The 17117-nt window shown below is 39.8% G+C and overlaps 1 protein-coding gene across 1 annotated transcript in view; it reads left to right on the top strand.

The window, feature by feature from the left end:
- Positions 1-17117, top strand: part of LOC124607517 (tripeptidyl-peptidase 2) — a 283824-nt gene that overhangs the window by 185864 nt on the left and 80843 nt on the right. Inside the window, exon 14 of the mRNA XM_047139911.1 lies at positions 6585-6739. Within this exon, the coding sequence (XP_046995867.1) occupies positions 6585-6739 (155 nt within the window). The remainder of the gene's footprint in view (positions 1-6584; positions 6740-17117) is intronic.

Raw genomic sequence — 17117 nt, 5'->3', positions numbered from 1 at the left:
ATGTCTCAGTCGTCTTTACTCGTGGAGTATCGACAGTGGCTTTTGTTATTCCACTGACAAAACCATTTATATGAATTTCTGATGGCACCATGGGTTTCTTCCACCGTCTTTACATCATGGACGTATCGTTCTTCCGTTCACTGAAACTCCGAAATTCCTGGGACTCATGCTTGATAGAAAACCTTCTTGGTTCTCACATGTCTTACCTGGCTGTACGCTGTACCCTCTATTCTGTGTCTAAAATGTTCTAGGGAGTGGATCGGACCACCCTCCTTAGTTTATACCGATCCCTTTGAAACTGGACAATGGGTGTTTCGTTTATGTATCTGCATGCCCAGCCATATTATGCCATCTTAATACAATCCACCATCGTGGAATTCATTTGGTCACTGGCACCTTCTACACTAGCCCGGTTGAGACAATGTATGCAGAAGCTGCCGAAGTACCACTGTCATATTGGTGTGATGTTCTTGTCAGCAGATAAGCATGCTGCTTGTTTGGCATGCTGCTTGTTTGGCATGCCTGGCCACCTGCCTCCTTTTTCAATAACACCCTTGGCTGCCAGTGTGGGGCATGTGTCTGTTACCTCCCAGAGTTCACTTTCGGCTCCTACTCTGGCAGCTTAAGTTCATCACATTGGCTTCACGTGGCAGCCCATGTTCATCTTGGATTTCATTTGTTTCCTAAGGTAACTGCACTGGATACGATCTGTCATAGAGTAAGTTTCTTGACCTTTGCACACAACTTAGAGCCATTAGTGTACACAAAGGTGCTGTCACTATGACCGACCGTGATAGTGGATGTGCCGTCGTTGGCACCAACCATTTTTGGAATTGGCTTCCAGAACACTGCTTAATGGTTAGAGCAGAGCTCCTTGCCCTCTATCAGGCCACCCAGTATATCCGGCGACACAGGCTTTTTAACACTATACCGTCCGGCGACACCATACTGGTGTCGCGCACGAAATAGCGGTCAACGGCCGGCGACACCACACTGGTGTCGTGAGCAAGTGTCACGCAGTGGCCGGCGACAGCACTTTAGTATCTTTTGCATTCTGTTGATGTTGTGTTTAGGTAACAATGAGTTACACACAACAAGTATTTTGTTTTTATAAGTACTTGTGCCCTTTCATCATGGCAGACGAAAGAGACGATAAGATTATTTACGATGAATGCGCGGACGCCTTGTCTGATGTTTCGGATGACTTGGCCGATTGGGAAGAAGACATTGGATATCAAAAAAATGAAAATGAAGCAGAATTGTCGGAAGATAGTGAAATACGTCCAAGAAGAACTAGGCAAACACTATGGTTGCTAACTGATTCGGATGAATCAGATGAAGAAGACCATGCACAGTGGACAGACTTTGATTTACCGAGGAGCAGTAATAAATTTGAAGGATCTTCGGGTCCAAACATATTTCCAAAAGATTCACAGAGCGTCGAGGATATCGTAGAACTATTTATTGGGAACGATGTATTTGAATATATTAACAACGAAATCAGCAAGCACTACAGTCAAAACTGCAATTGAAGGAAATTGGATAAAAAAATGCCAAATTTGTCGACATAACGGGACCCGAACTTAGAAAATGGTTTGGGCTTGCTATCCTTATGGGAATTGTAAAGAAAATCAAGGATCGATGATTATTCATCAATGAATCCATTGATAGACACAACAATATTTCGCAAAACGATGTCCCGCAACCGATTCAGACAAATATTATCATTTTTACATTTTTCCAACAACAATAATAAACCAGATAATGCTGACTGGATTTAAAGGGCAATTCGTAACTGATTATTTTTCCAAAAATGCTTAAAGAAAATTTTAATCTAAGTCAAAACATCTCAATTGATGAAGGAGTGATACCATGGCGTGGACGATTAAAATTTAAAGTTTACAATCCATCGAAAATGATGAAATACTGCATACTCATTCGGATGGTGTGTGATTAGAGTACAGGATACATTTCCTCATTCAAGATATATTCTATCACTGGACAGACTTTAGCAAAAACAGTGATAGAACCATTGACACCTTCTTATGTAAAGTGGCATTACTTCTACATGGATTATTATTATAACAGTGTAGAACTTGCAGAGAAGTTACTTGAAAAGAAAATTAGAGTTTGTTGAATGATACGGCAAAATAAAGGATTTTTGTAAAAATTAAAGCATGCAAAAGTCAATGTGATTGCAGCTTGTCATCAAAGGAAAAGTGAAGTATTTGCACAGGTATGGAGAGCTTCGAAAACTAAAACGATACGAATGATCTCTACAACACACATGCCACTTTCACTGACACTCAAAGAAAATGTAGAAAAACCAATTACACAATAAACAAACCTGAAAGTGTATTACACTACAAGAAATACATGACAGGAGTGGATCGGGCATGCCAATATTAGAGTTATTACCTTATATACAGAAAAACTATAAAATGGTCAAAAAATGTTTGCATGTACCTTTTTAATTGTGCATTATTTAATGCATTCCATACATGTCAATATGTCAATACAGAAAAGTCTCTGATTTCACGATTTTTTATTGAAAGTGTCTGATTTGCGGATAAAAGACCATGTACCTGCTTCTGAGCAAAACTTGGAGGTTGCCACTACATTGTGTATGTCTCATCATGATCCAGTCACATAAAACAGCAACAACTAATACTTATTTCTGAAATGAAAAAACAAAACTGAAGAAACTGCCATGTATGCTCCAAAAACCAAAAAGAATGACCAACAACTTAATGTGCAAGTCTTGTGGAGTTAAGTTACATCTTGGAGACTATTTTGCTGCATATCATATGAAAGAGAAATACTAAGTACCAAAGACAATGCAAATAAACAAATTTTGTATTTATTTATGTAAGTATATCTTCGAAATTTCATGGAAGTTGGGGAACAGGGTTGAGAAGTTAAGAGAACTAACGATAAGATTAGTAAAACTTAACAATTTATATACTCCCGGTAATGTCAAGAATGGCCGGCGACAAGCCAAGTAATTATAATTAGCACTGCCAGTGCCAGACGAATGAATTTGTATGAGACGTGCGGACGGCAGAGTGTTAATTGTGTCACACACTGTGCACTTCAGAGCCTCTGAGTGCTGTACACATTGCATCCCTTAGTGCAACAGATCTAAGAAGCTGCCACTTTCTCGCTGTTGAGTGAGCCACTGTGATGTTCATGTGGGTTCCTCATCAGATTGGTGTGACAGAAAATGAGGTTACTGTCAAAGCTGTAATCCTCCTATGGTGTCACTTTGGCATCACCACTGGTCTTCTCTTCCTGGGAACAAGCTCCAGGGAAATAAACTTCTCCTCTCACAGCCACTTGGCTGACCTCATCTCGCTCTTGCGCCATTAGATCATCATTGTAGTTAGGTTGTGTATTGGGTATTGTCGATTTTGCTATTGCTATTTGCTAAATTGGTGATCCCCCTCCACTTTGTGCTCATTTGCTGTCACTCTGTGATGGTTCGCCATTTCCTGACCTAATGCCCTTTTTTTAACTACTTACATTCTAATTTATGTTTGATGCCTTGGGTTATTGGGTGTTTTAGCAAATGACACGTGGGCTGTCAACTGTGTTTTATTTCTTATCCATTGCAGCAATACAGCGAAGGGCATTTAATCTTTGGTTCAGGGCCTCCACTGTCTCTGCAGCATATTTTGATGTTTCTCCCTTATGAGCTTAGTTGTTTTTGCACTCAAAAAAAAACTGTCTGGATTCTTCCCACTAACACCAGTTTCCTGAATTGGTCAGGTGGAAGTTCTTCCTACAATACATCCCCTGATTCCCATATCCCCCTTGGCCTCAACTTTCACTGGTCTCTGTCTTCCACCTGCTTATCCCCCTCTCTGCTCCCACTCCAGTGCTACACTCCTATCCCACCCATGCACCTACATAGATCTTTCCTCTCCCTCTCCCGCCTTATTACATCCCTGTGTGTCCCCCAGCCATACCCTGCTGTCCCTCCCTTTCCCTGCCCCACACCTCTTCCCTACCACCACTATGCATCCCAGCTAGATTGCTGCCCACATCAGATGCAGTTGCAGTTAGACCTTTGCACCTGGAGGCTGTGTATGTATGTGTGTGTGTGTGTGTGTGTGTGTGTGTGTGTGTGTGTGCTTTTTCTGTTTCTGAGGAAGAACATTGTCCCAGTGCATTTTTTTCATTTTGCCTGTTTGTGACTCAACACCTTTGTGTGGTGAGCAGCCATCTATCCTATCCATCTCATTATTTCTTCCTTAGGGGGGAGAGAGAAAGAGAGGATATTCTATTTTAAAAAATGGCTATATGCTGCCAATCACTCATGCATATAAGATGCACTCAAAAAGAAAGTACCTGCATGCTGTAAAATGAAAACCATTGGGAGGGTCATAATGTCATTATCAGTGGAAAAAGTGTGGTCCCCATAAGAGCACGGATGTGTTCCAAACTCACCGCTAGAGGGACGTAGGTAAGCACCCATGTGATGCCTGGGTGAGCACACATTCGCCTACCAATGCACTCAGGCTGTACTGGAAACAGTGAAGTGTCTGCTTCAAAGAAGAGCAAAGGGGTGTAGTGCCAGACACTTGTAGGAATGAGGGGGTTAGTAATTCATCAAAGAATAGTAGAGGGCTGCAGAGTGCACTGTATGTCCGAAGCAAGGGCTAGACATGGCACAAGCAATTCAAGGATGGATGGATGGATGGATGGATGTCATTGGCCGTTGATGTTCAGTGTGGAACTCCATACTGCATTACCAGTACCATTGTCCAGTACGTGGATGACCTGACTATTCAAGGCCAGCTAGTTATGGTAGCAGACATTTCCAGGATTGAGCATTGGAAGTGTTCATGCTACTGTTAACTGCAGATTGGAATTTGACAAGGTGTGCACCCAGTGGGTGCCTCACAGTCTTCAACCAGCACAGGAAGTGTGTTGAATGATACTCTATTGAACATCTGCAGTGCTATATCAGGGAGAGGAATGACTTCCTGTCACAAGTGGTTGCTAGAGATGAAACATAGTGTCATCACTTCTACACAGAGTCAAAATAATTTAAGTTTTCAGTACAAGCATGCTGGGTCACTGCCACCAAAAAAATCCAGGGCTGTTCACATAAGTATGGGAAAGGCTATGCTAACATCCTCCTTTGACAAGAAGTTGACTTTCTGCAGCATGGGATAATAGTGAATGCACAGCGATATTCATAAACCTTGACCACCCTTTGCAAAGCAAACAAATTGAAATGATCTGGTCAACTCGTATGTGAGGCCATTCTGCTCCACAACAACATGAGGCATCGTACACCAAATGCCGTCAAGTAGTTCTTGCAGACATTTAGATGGAAAGTTTTCAGTCACCCACTATACAGTACAAATCTGTTTCCCTGCAATTACACAAATTTTGGAGAAACAAGGACATCAAGCAATACGTTCGGAACTGGTTCACAACATAGCCCCAGGAATTTTAAGAGATGATAATTCACTGTCTTATGACACAGAGGGACAAATATCTCAACAATTGGTGGGCAATAATTTTGAAAATGGTGCATGTTTCTGGTTACAGCTCTCTCTCTCTCTCTCTCTCTCTCTCTCTCTCTCTCTCTCTCTCTCTCTCTCTCTCTCTCCCCCCCCCCCCCCCCCCTCCCCCTCTCTATCTAACTCTTATCTGAAATTGCCACTTGTGGTTTCCTTTCCTTATTAGTGATTGTTGCTTTCTTACTGTAGTTTCCGTTATTATAATGAATTGATATCATAGTTTTTAAAATATCGTATAGTGATGGTGGTTCCAGTCAAGAACTGCATGAAAGCATATACCTTTTTATTGTGTAACACTTTTGTCCTTGTCTTTCTTTGTAACCAGTATTCCTAAAGTTGACCAATTTCAGTACATGTTTCCTTTCATTGTAACCACCTGGTACATTTAATAAATGACAGAATGCAGGAGGGAAAGAAATTGCATAGTCAGATAATATATAGTTGATCAACAAATGTCAAGATCCAATTCCAGCAAAAACTTTGAACACCATTTTCCTTTTAGGTTCTTTTAAATAAAGAATCGGTGGTACAGTTTTAGCACGCCTTCTAACCCCCCACATGACAGACCTGAGGTACTATGGGAGCTGCATGCTTGCTGCAGTTGTTGAAGTTGAGCATGTGTGTTCCTGTCAGTATTATAAATATGCTCCTTGTGATATATTTTACATTGAGAAGAGCAGGTAAAATAGCACTTACAGTTACTTCGAAGTGCTACTGTCAACCAGGTAGTCCGTCTTTATTGTGTTCATCTTTAAATTGAAGCCCATTTTTTGTGTCTGTGTTTTCCTCAATAAATAAATATTTTTTTGAAAGGATTATGCCTTGATGAAATAAAATTGTCTTCCACCCCCCCCCCCCCCCCCCACCTGTGCATGTTTTTGTGTTTGTGGTTATGAAACTTCTCTGAAAATGTATGGGAGAAAAAGAAGAAAATTGAGATTGATCAAGGAAGAATCCACTCAAAATGTATTAATTTCTTTATCTTAACCTTTAAATTTTAAGTTACATTTAAACAATTTGCAATGTTTTAACTAAATGATTGTTTTCTAGTTATACGTCTGCAGTCAGTAGATAAAGATAAATCGGGCAGGTTTGTAATACACTGCCTGCAATTGCGGCCAAAACTGGTGTGCAAAACACTAGAGTGCCATAAAGTAGTAAATGTGACTGCACAGAGCGAGGTTGTCCAAGGCTTTCCTGTTCGGGTAAGCAGTTCTTGTAAAATACTATTTAGTTTCAAGGGTATGACATGAAGGAAAATACTGCATGCAGTACATGCTTTTGTAAAGTAAAATGTATTCCATTTGGAAGGATAGATATTACTGTGAGCACTCATTCTTTTGTATTTTGCCATTTAATTTTTTATTTGTTACTTTTATTATTAATAATTTAACACCATAAAACAATATTACGAAAAGGAAAGTTGCCACTCGCCATATAGTGGAGATCCTGAGTCGCAGATAGGCACAGCAAAAAGACTGTCACAAATAAAACTTTCGGCCATTAAGCACTTCGACAATACATGCGCGTGCGTGTGCCATGTGTGAGAGCTGCATTTGCGTGAGCTTGTTTAGAGTGTGTGTGTGTGTGTGTGTGTGTGTGTGTGTGTGTGTGTGTGGGCGCGCGCATGGGCACATGCGTCATCTATTGTTGATGAAAGCCTTAATGGCCAAAAACTTTATTTGTGACAGTCTTTTTGCTATGCCTGTCTGTTACTCAGCATCTCTGTTATTTTGGACTGTCCTGTAATTTTTCAGCTTTTTCCAAGGCTTCTGAGCTTTTTGTTTGCAAAGAATCTCTTGCATTGTTATATAATTCTGTTGAATTCTAAGCTCTTTTTATCAGTTTTAGATTGGCTTAAAGCACTCGATGTACATCAGATAGGTTGCATAAGGCAAAGAGCTCATTGGTCATCAGGACCTAAATTTTCGCATACTAAAAGCTGGTTCTGCTGTAACATGATATTTTAGGCTACAATATTAAATAGCTGGAAACTATTTGTTCATTCAGAAAATACAGTGATCTGATTAGTATTAATTAATTCATTAAACTGTCTGTAAAAATGTGTTCATAATTATTTGACTTGACGAAAACTGTTCAAAAAGTTACAGACCATTTGTAATTTTGCGCCAGTGGTGTGTTGGAGTGAAATACGGTTGGCATCGCTGCAGAAGTGTGTTTCATGTGTAACTGCCAGAAGTTTCATCATTGTATGTCTGTTAGTAATTGTTCGGTGCTGTATTGAGTAGAATGTTCTGTCGCACAGTTTGCAAATTTAGAGATGGCACAGAGTTAGAGAAGCAACTCATCTGAATTAAATTTTTTGTGAAACTTGAGAAAACACACACACAGAGAGAGAGAGAGAGAGAGAGAGAGAGAGAGAGAGAGAGAGAGAGAGAGACCAAATGATACACAAATCCTATGGTGATGAGCGATTAAGCCATACTCGGTGTTGAGTGGTTCAGACAGTTCAGAAACGGTTGGACAGAAGTTAAAGAGGACCCTCATTCATGACACCCTTCGATGTGTACCTATGATGCTCATGTCAGGAACATCAATGAAATTGTACATGCTAATTGAAGACTTGACTGTGTCAGACATGGCAGAATAATGTAACATTTCAGTTTTGTTATGTCATGAAATCCTGACACAGCATCTTGGAATGCATCGTGTTGCCACAAAGTTCATCCCATGGCTCATTAGTCATGATCAGAAAGATTTTTGCCTCGCAGTCTGTGAAGAGCTTTTGTATTGCGCAAAAGAGAACATGATGTATCTTAAGAGAATCATAACTTGTCCTGAGACATGGGTCTAAGATTATGATGTTGGGACCAAGGCCCCTTCTTCACAATGGGTTGGGGGAAAAAAATTGCTCATCAGATCAGGTCAAATATCAAAGCCATGCTGATAGTTTTCTTTGACTCTGAAGGATTAGTTAATAATGAGTTCATGCCTCAGCGACAAACTGTTAATCAGTGGTACTATGGGAACGTGTTGCAATGCCTATAAGAAAATCTGAGATGGAAATGGCCTGAAATGTGGTGAGACAATTCATGGCTCTTGCATCTTGATAACGCACCTGCACATTCATCCCTGTTGGTGCAAGGCTATTGCAAAAAAAAAAAAAAAAAAAAAAAAATCATTGTGCTGTCACATCCTCTGTACTCTCCAGACGTTGCCTGTGTGTACTTCTTTTTATTTCCAAAGTTGAAAACGCCATTGAAGGACAAAGATTTGCAACGATAGATGACACAAAAGAAAACTTGCAGACGTGGCTTCGCGTGATCCTGCAACAAGCGTACTAAGACCATTTCCTGATATGGAAATGGCATTAGGAGCAGTGTATCGATTGTGGAGGAGAGTATTTTGAAGGACACCATGTGCAATAAGTAAAAGCTAAGTGCAGGAAAGTTTTGTCAACAAAGTTCTGAAATTTTTTGAACAGACCTCGTAAATAACTACATTTTGTTCAATTTTTATTTTGGGAGTTTTAAGTGATTTTTATTTTCATGTGTTTTTAGCCCTTTTCTATAAACCTAATTCAGTCAAAATGTTTTTGCCATGCCTTGGAGATGTACATTTCCCATCTATGCCAGTGTATATGCACAGACAGTAACAAACTTTGAAACAGATTATGATTGTAAACAAATTAACTGATGATAAATACTTTCACTGTGACAATAACCATTCATCACCTAAGTAGACGTTGGGTAAAAAATCACACTTTGCCAAAAGTAAAATGTTACATCACAAATTCCCACTCTTCGATGAATGATGTCATTGCTGTTAAATAAGTAACGAAAGAATAATTGTAGTGATGAACACTTCTTAGCATTTTAAAATTGTAATGCAGTCAACATGAAGGAAGCAATTAATGCATAGTTTTTTTTTTTTTTTTTTTTACTAACTGCCAGCTCATACAATTAAAATATTATTTTCTTGCAGTATGACAATAAAGTACTTGATGATGCTTTGATGGTAAAGTACTTGTATGTTGTTTCCATTTGTTTGTACTTGGGGAGTAACCATTAAGAGCCTTGGTAAACCAGTTGCACCTCCAGATTCTACTCCAGCACTTTAGTTGCACTGGGATAAAAACTCATTGCTTAACTGTGCTAATTGGACACTGAGTAAGTATCATTTCTCTTTACTTTTGTAACACTGCCCAGATAAGAGGATGATTTTTACAAAGGAAACACACACTAATATGTGTGCATGCCTTGCAATATGCTGTTCAGAGGGAATCTCCGTTCTCTTGTACTCTTATGGATTTATGGACAGCCCAGCAGGCTTCATGGCAATTCCCTCCAACAGTACTTCAGACATTAGTCAAGTCCACGCCATGTCGCACTGCGGCACTTCTGAGTGCTCGTGGGGGCCCTACACTATGTTAGGCAGATGTACCAGTTACTTTGGCTCTTCAGTTTATAATAACTGCATTCTTTGTTTCACTGTGACCAAATAAGAGGAGTTACAATTCTGAAACACCCAACCACCTTCTTTTACCTCATATACTTCTTTACTCCTCAGCATTAACATTATGAACAGCACATAAAGCTCACACTTACATCCCTATTATTCATTTATTAAACCAGCATATAAATTAGATGACTAAAAGTAAGGTAGAGCCCTCAATTTTGCAACTTTGGAGTAAGCATCAAAACCAGCAGTATTCTGTTTCTATAGAAACTCTCAATGACACCTGCTTCCTCAGAAGGCCATTTCCTAAACTCTATCAGATTTTCACGCCAATAGTGTCCCTATGTACATCTCCCTTCTCTTTCATTTGATTGTAGGTCCTCATTTCTTTGGTACACCTAACCTATTCCTTACACAATTTATATATATGAGTACAGTATCCAGCTTACTATTATACCTTCTTCTCTCCTCTTTTCTCCTATATTTTGGGGTAACGTGCTGGTACCTTGTCTATAATCCTTACCCAATTTCCGAGCTTCCTCAAAAGCTCTCTCTTAAGTGTGCTCCTTTGTGTTCTACTCATGGCCAAATCTTGTTTTTTAATTTTTTTATTAATTTATTTACTTTTTATTGTGAACTTATTACGCAGCTGTGGCTCTGAATGTCCCCATGTAGAACTCATCAGGATATTAACTTGTCATTGCTCTGCTACACTGATCAGCCAGAACATTATGACCACCTACCTAATGGCTGGTATGTCTACTTTAAACACAGATAACAGTGGCGCCACATCTTGGTATGGAAGCAGTGAGGCCTTGGTGGTCACTGGAAAGAGTTAGAACCATGTGTGCACTTGCCCCCCCACCCCACCCCCCCCCCCCCCACCCCCACCCCCCACCCTCTCCAGGGAGGGGGGCTGACTTCACGTTCAGTCGCATTCCAGATGTATTCAATCAGGTTCAGATCTGGTGAATTGGGGGCCCAGCACATCAGTTGGAACTTGCCACTGTGTTCCTTGAACCACATAACTGCACTCCTGACATTGTGTGATGGCGCATTATGCTTTTGAAAAAAGCCTCTGCCATCAGGAAACATGATTGTCAAGAACGGTGTACATAATCTGCAACCAGTGTATGATAATCATTGGCTGTCATGGTGCCTTGCATGGGCCCTTACTGGACCCATGGATGCCCATGTGAATGTTCCCCAGAGCATAATTTAGGTGCCACCAGCTTGTCTCCGACCCATGTTACTGGTGTCTAGGAACTATTCCCCTGAAAAAGATGGTGGGTGTGCGCACTCCTATCAGCATGATGAAAAAGGTATCTGGATTCGTTAGACTATGCAGTGCTCTGCCACTCTGCCAATGTCCTGTGCTGATGGTCACTTGTTCATTTCAGTCATAGTTGCTGATGTGATGTTAACATTAGCACATGTAAGGGTCGTCGGCTGCAGACACCCATCATTAGGAGTTTTTGGTGCACTGTGTGTTCAGACACAGTTGTGTTCTGCCCAACATTAAAGTCTGTTGTTAGATACACCACAGTTTGCCACCTGTCCTGTTTTACTAGTGTGACCAGCCTACGACATTAGACATCTGTAATGAGGGGTGACAGCCAAACCCCTTGACGTCTGGATGTGGTGTATTTTGGTTTCGCCATATGTTGAAGACATTCACCACAGCATTCCTCAAATACCTGACAAGTTGTTCAGTTTCTGAAATGCTCATGTCAAGTCTCCCAGGCCATCATAATGTGCTCTCGGTCAAACTCAGATAGATCACGTGCCTTCCCAATTCTACACATGGACAGCACGCTCACTGATACTACATGCAACGCCCATGTGTCTTGACTAAGTCATTCCTCGCCAGGTGATGCTGCTGTCACGTGGACAGGTTTATTTTGATAGTAGGTTGGTGCTCATAATGTTCTGGCTGATAGGTTTAGATGAGGTTGGTTGGTTGATAATATATTCAATAGATCATTTTAATGATTCTCTTATTGAAATGATGTGGAATGAGCCAGTTAGTTACATGTTCCATTGATCAATCTCATGGTAACTTATAATGTGGAATGTGGTCAAGTGCATAAGAAATGGACACATGAATCAAGGGTTTTTTAAGCTTAAAATTTTTATTACCTGTGGGTTAATTTATCCCTATTCAAGAATTCATCTATGGTATAGGAGGCGTTGTCAAGCAGATATGATTTCAGTTTTATTTGAAACTATTACTGCTTTCTGTCAGACATTTTATTTAATCTGGTAATTTATCGAAAAGTTTTACAGCTGCATATTTTACCCCTTTCTGTGCCAACAATAGGTTATTCTGGTATTATAATCATGAATGTCCCTGTTGTTCCTAAACTGGTCCATGTTGAAGAGAACAAATTGCATTACTGAGGAAATGTAGGCATCTGTTTAAATGGTTAGGAATTCTTACAGCAGCCTCACAGTACAAGATGTGCGACTTTGAGCCCAGCGCATTTTTCTAACCATTTTCTTTTGAGCAGTGAGCACTTTTTGCCTAAGTGTTGAGTTACCCCAAAATATTATTCCGTATGACGTCAGAGAGTGAAAGTATGCAAAGTATGTTTGCTTGCTAATTTCTGTATCCTCAAAATTAGCAGTTATTCTGATTGCAAAAGTTGCTGAACCTAGTCACTTTAGAAGATCCAAAATATGAATTTTCCAATTATGATTCTCATCTATATGTACACCCAAAAACGTGATGTGCTCTATCCTGGCTACTGACTTTTGTTGGTGTGTTATATTTATTGAAGGAACTTGCAGTAGAAAATTGGGTGTACTGTGTTTTTTCAAAGTTCAGAGCAAGCCCATTCGCAGAAAACCAGTCAATAACCTTTCAAAAGACATTATTTGTACCATTTTCTATTGGATTAACAATGATGCTTGTTTCAACAGCAAACAGTACCACTTTAGCTTCTTGTTTCAGATAAGAAGAGGGCATTCACATGTATCAAGAATGCTCGAACCCTGTGGAACACGAAATGTAATTTCACCCCAGTTCGATGAAGTGGGAAACCTCCTTAAATCACTTAATCCATATAAAGTAACTTTTTGCTTCCTGTTCTATATATATGACTTGAACCACTCATATGCTGTTCCATTTATACCACAGAATTGTAATTTCTGTCACATCATGTCATGTTTCACACAAGCAGATGCTCTGGACAAGCCGCAGAAAATCCCTTTTGGCGACGGTTTAGAGGCATTACAGAGTGGAAATATGCAAATATGTCAGGAGGTTAATTCATGTGTTCCCAAGACTAGCAATTGTATGAAGAGCAAAAGTGGCTGAACTTAATTGTTTGAGAAGCTCAGTAACATCGTTCTTTCAGCTCAAGTTTTCATCACTATGTACACCAAAAAGTTTGGAACACTCTACCCTGTATTAACTCCTGTTCATGTGCTGCTTCAGTTGTTGGTATGACTCTATTTTACAGAATTGAATTAGGAAGAGCCCATATTCAGAGAACTACTTAATAATTCTTTGGAAAAGTATTAACATCTTCCTGTGTTGCTTTTTCTCTAATGGGATTTATTTTAATGCTATTTTTGTCTGCAAAAAGTACCAATTCTGCTTGTTGAATGTCAAGTGGAAGGTCACTCACATACATAAAGAGTAAGAGTGCACCCAGAACTGAGCCTTGTGGGACTTCCTTCGTAATTTCACCCCAGTCACTAATATTTTCTACCCTTCCAGCACTATTTGAATTGTCCAACACAACTTTGTGCATTCTGTTTGTTAAGAGTGATTCAAAGAGCTGTGTGGAAAGTCAGAAGTTCCAAAAAACTTGAGTTTTTCTAAGAGAGTAATATGACTCCACAATAAAATGCCATGGAAAGATCACAAAAAATACCAGCCGACGATATTTTTATACTTAAGGCTTGTACTGTTTGATGAGTGAATATGTAAATATCATTTCCAGTCGAGCAATCCTTCTGGAATCCAGACTGTTGCTTAAGTTTAGACTGCCCTTGAGTACATCACAATTTTTAGAATTAGGGACAAAGATGTCAGTAAAGAAACTGGGCTAAAACTTATTGTCATTCTTGTCATTTCTCCTGTGAAGAGGTTCAACAGTTACCTGTTTTAACCTGTGTGGAAAAATTCCCTATGCCAGTGGTGCATTATGTACTGTATATCACAAAGGACATGACTTATTAATTTGGGACAACTTTTCAGGATTGTGTTTGAAGTTCCATCAACACCACAGAAGGTTTTGTTTTTCAGAGTTTTTATAATTTTACTAGTTTCATTGAAGGATGTTTGTGCCATCCTTATTGTTTCAAGTTTTCTGGAATGACACTATTAGTATATTCTCTAGCTTCTTCAATTAATCATTTAATCCAGTTTTTCTGAATCCTTTAATCCTGTTTTGTTGCTGCTAAATTTAGAAAGTGATTGTTAAATGTACTCACAACTTGTGAGTAATCAGTCACAACATTGTCATTTAGTTTAATTGTTACTGTAGATTGTACACATGACTGGCTGTCATGTTCCTGTTTGATAAAATCCCATATTGCTTTAATCTTACTATCCACATTATTAATTTCTGTCAGGACATACATATTTCTTGACATTTTAATGACATACCTTAAAATGTTACAGTATCTTTTGGAGTTTGGGAAAGTAATGTTGGATCTTGCCTTTATATAAATTTCCCCCTTCCTCTTACATGAAACTTTGATTCCCTTAGTTATCAATGGCTTACTTGTTCTGCTAATGAATTTTCTGGATAATGGTGTAGGAAAGCAACTTTCAAATATTTACACAAATAAACATTGAATAAATTGAGTTTGACATTAATTGTGCGTCATGATCAGATAGCCCGTCAACAACTGGACACACATTATTTGCTTCAGTTTGAGCATTGTCTATAAAATTTTTGTCAATGCCTGGCTATCTTTTTGTACATGAGTTGGAAAATTGACTATTGAAATTAGATTGAAACATCCAAATAATGATTCAAGTTCATTTTTCCTGTCTGTATTTTTTAAGAAACCTACACTGAAATCTTCACAAATGATCTTTCCTCTTCCTACTCTCCTCTTTGCCAACTTGATGATGCTGACATCCTGCACCTCTCCAGTTAAACTCATAGAAACATTCTTATTCAGGTAATGTGTCTCCTCTGTGACTGCATAGTAATCTTAACACCTACAATATTCTGGGTTATTGTCCAGAAAATTATCATCCATAAATATCACATAGTGAAATTTTAGCCACATTAAGCTACAGCAAAATAAACAGATATAGTAATTCAAACATTTATTAGCTCAAACATTAAAACTTTACAAGACAATGTTAGTAAACCTTGGACTAGGGAGACATGAAATAAATCTGGTGAAATTACAGTGGTGCTTCTCATATCAAAAATATTAATGACAATATTATGAAAAGGATAGATTGCTATCCACAGTACAGGAAACACATTGAGTTGCAGACACACACAACATAATAATTGCTGTACGTTTGAGCTTTCAGCCAAAAGGCCTTCTAAAGCAGAATACACACATGCACGTGAGCAACTCTATCTCTGGTCCCTGAGGCCAGACAGTGTATAGCTTGTAGTGCTTTGAGAATTTCCGCTTAAATTCTAGAATCACTCGGCCTTCTACTGTCTCGAACACATGATATTTTAAATACAAGTGTGAGAGAGCCTATCTACTGCGAGTCGCCTGTCTCTGTGTGCAGGTCCAAAGTGTGTAATAAGAAGACCGTAGACGTGGCGGTCGAACGGCATCGACAAGTGTTTGCCGGTCACACCATGGAAGCCGTAGTGAAAGGAGGAGGAGTAGTTGTGTATCCCGTGATGTTTTATAACTTTGACTATTGTAGTGGGGAAAAAAAGGACAGTTGAAGTATTGTTAATTATTGTTCACTTTGAACTTGGAGAGGATAAGATGTGTGTTCAGATTCAGAATGGGAATGGACTTGGGTTTTAAGCCAACCTTTTCTTATGTGTAAACGAACTCTGTTTCTTACCTTTGGACACATGAAGAGACTTACTGGATAGTGTTTATGTGAAGAATGATATTTGTAAAAGTTTGATGCACATCGTGACGTGAAACAAAAGAAACTGCGTACATCTGCTTAATTTTATAAGTAGAAAGAGCCTTGAGAAATTCCTATTCCTAGCAAATATACGTCGAAGAAGAAGAAGAAGAAGAAGAAGAAGAAGAGAAAAGGAGGCTGCAGCTGCAAGCTAACCAGCAGGGAAAGTCGGCTGACAATCTCAAGTAAGTCATATCGTTAAAGAAGTGGGTGTTTACGCACATACTTCACCGGTGGACAGCAGCTGGTGCCCAGTGGGTGCATTGGTGGAATAGAAGGCTATGTAGTTCTGGAGTGGGAGCAGGGAAGTGGACATAAAGGTGAAGGACAGGGACTAGAAAAGATTGAGACCAAGGGGTTCATTGGAACATAGGATATATTGTAGGGAGGGTTCTCACCTACACCCTTCAGAAGGACTGGCGTTGGTAGGAAGGATCCAGATGGCACAGGCTGTGAAGCAGTCATTGAAGTGAACCACATTGTGTTGGGCAGCAACTGGCTTGGCTGGTCCAACTATCTCATGGCCACAGTTTGGTGGTGATCATTCATGTGTTCAGACAGCTTGTTTGTTGTAATGCTCACATAGGAAGTACCATAGTGGTTGCAGCTTAGCTTGTAGGCCACGTGACTGCTTTCACAGGTAGACCTGCCTTTGATGAGATAGGAGATACCACTGACTGGTCTTGAGTATATGGTGGCAGGAGGGTGTATGGGACAGATCTTGCATCTAGGTCTATTGCAGAGATGTGAGCCATGAGACAAGGGGTTGGGAGCAGGGGTGGACAAGGATATTGCGTAGGTTTGATGTGTGGTGGGATACCACTGTGGAAGGAGTGGGAAAGATAGCAGTAGAATATTCCTGATTTCAGGGGACAATGAGAGGTAGTCGAGACCCGGTCGGAGAATGCGATTCTGTTGCTCCAGTACTGGGTGGTACTGGGTCGCAAAAGAGTTGCTCCCTTGTGGCCAGACGGTGGTTATGTGGGAGGTGGTAGGCAACTGTAGAGACAAGCCATAGGAGATCTGTTTCTGTACAAGTTTAGGAGGGTAATTTTGATCTAAAAAGGCCCCAGTGAGACCCTTGG

This window comes from Schistocerca americana, chromosome 3 (genome assembly GCF_021461395.2).
Source record: "Schistocerca americana isolate TAMUIC-IGC-003095 chromosome 3, iqSchAmer2.1, whole genome shotgun sequence".
Taxonomy (NCBI): Eukaryota; Metazoa; Arthropoda; class Insecta; order Orthoptera; family Acrididae; genus Schistocerca; species Schistocerca americana.
Note: the sequence above shows the minus strand (reverse complement) of the source record. Positions and strands in the feature narration are given on the sequence as shown.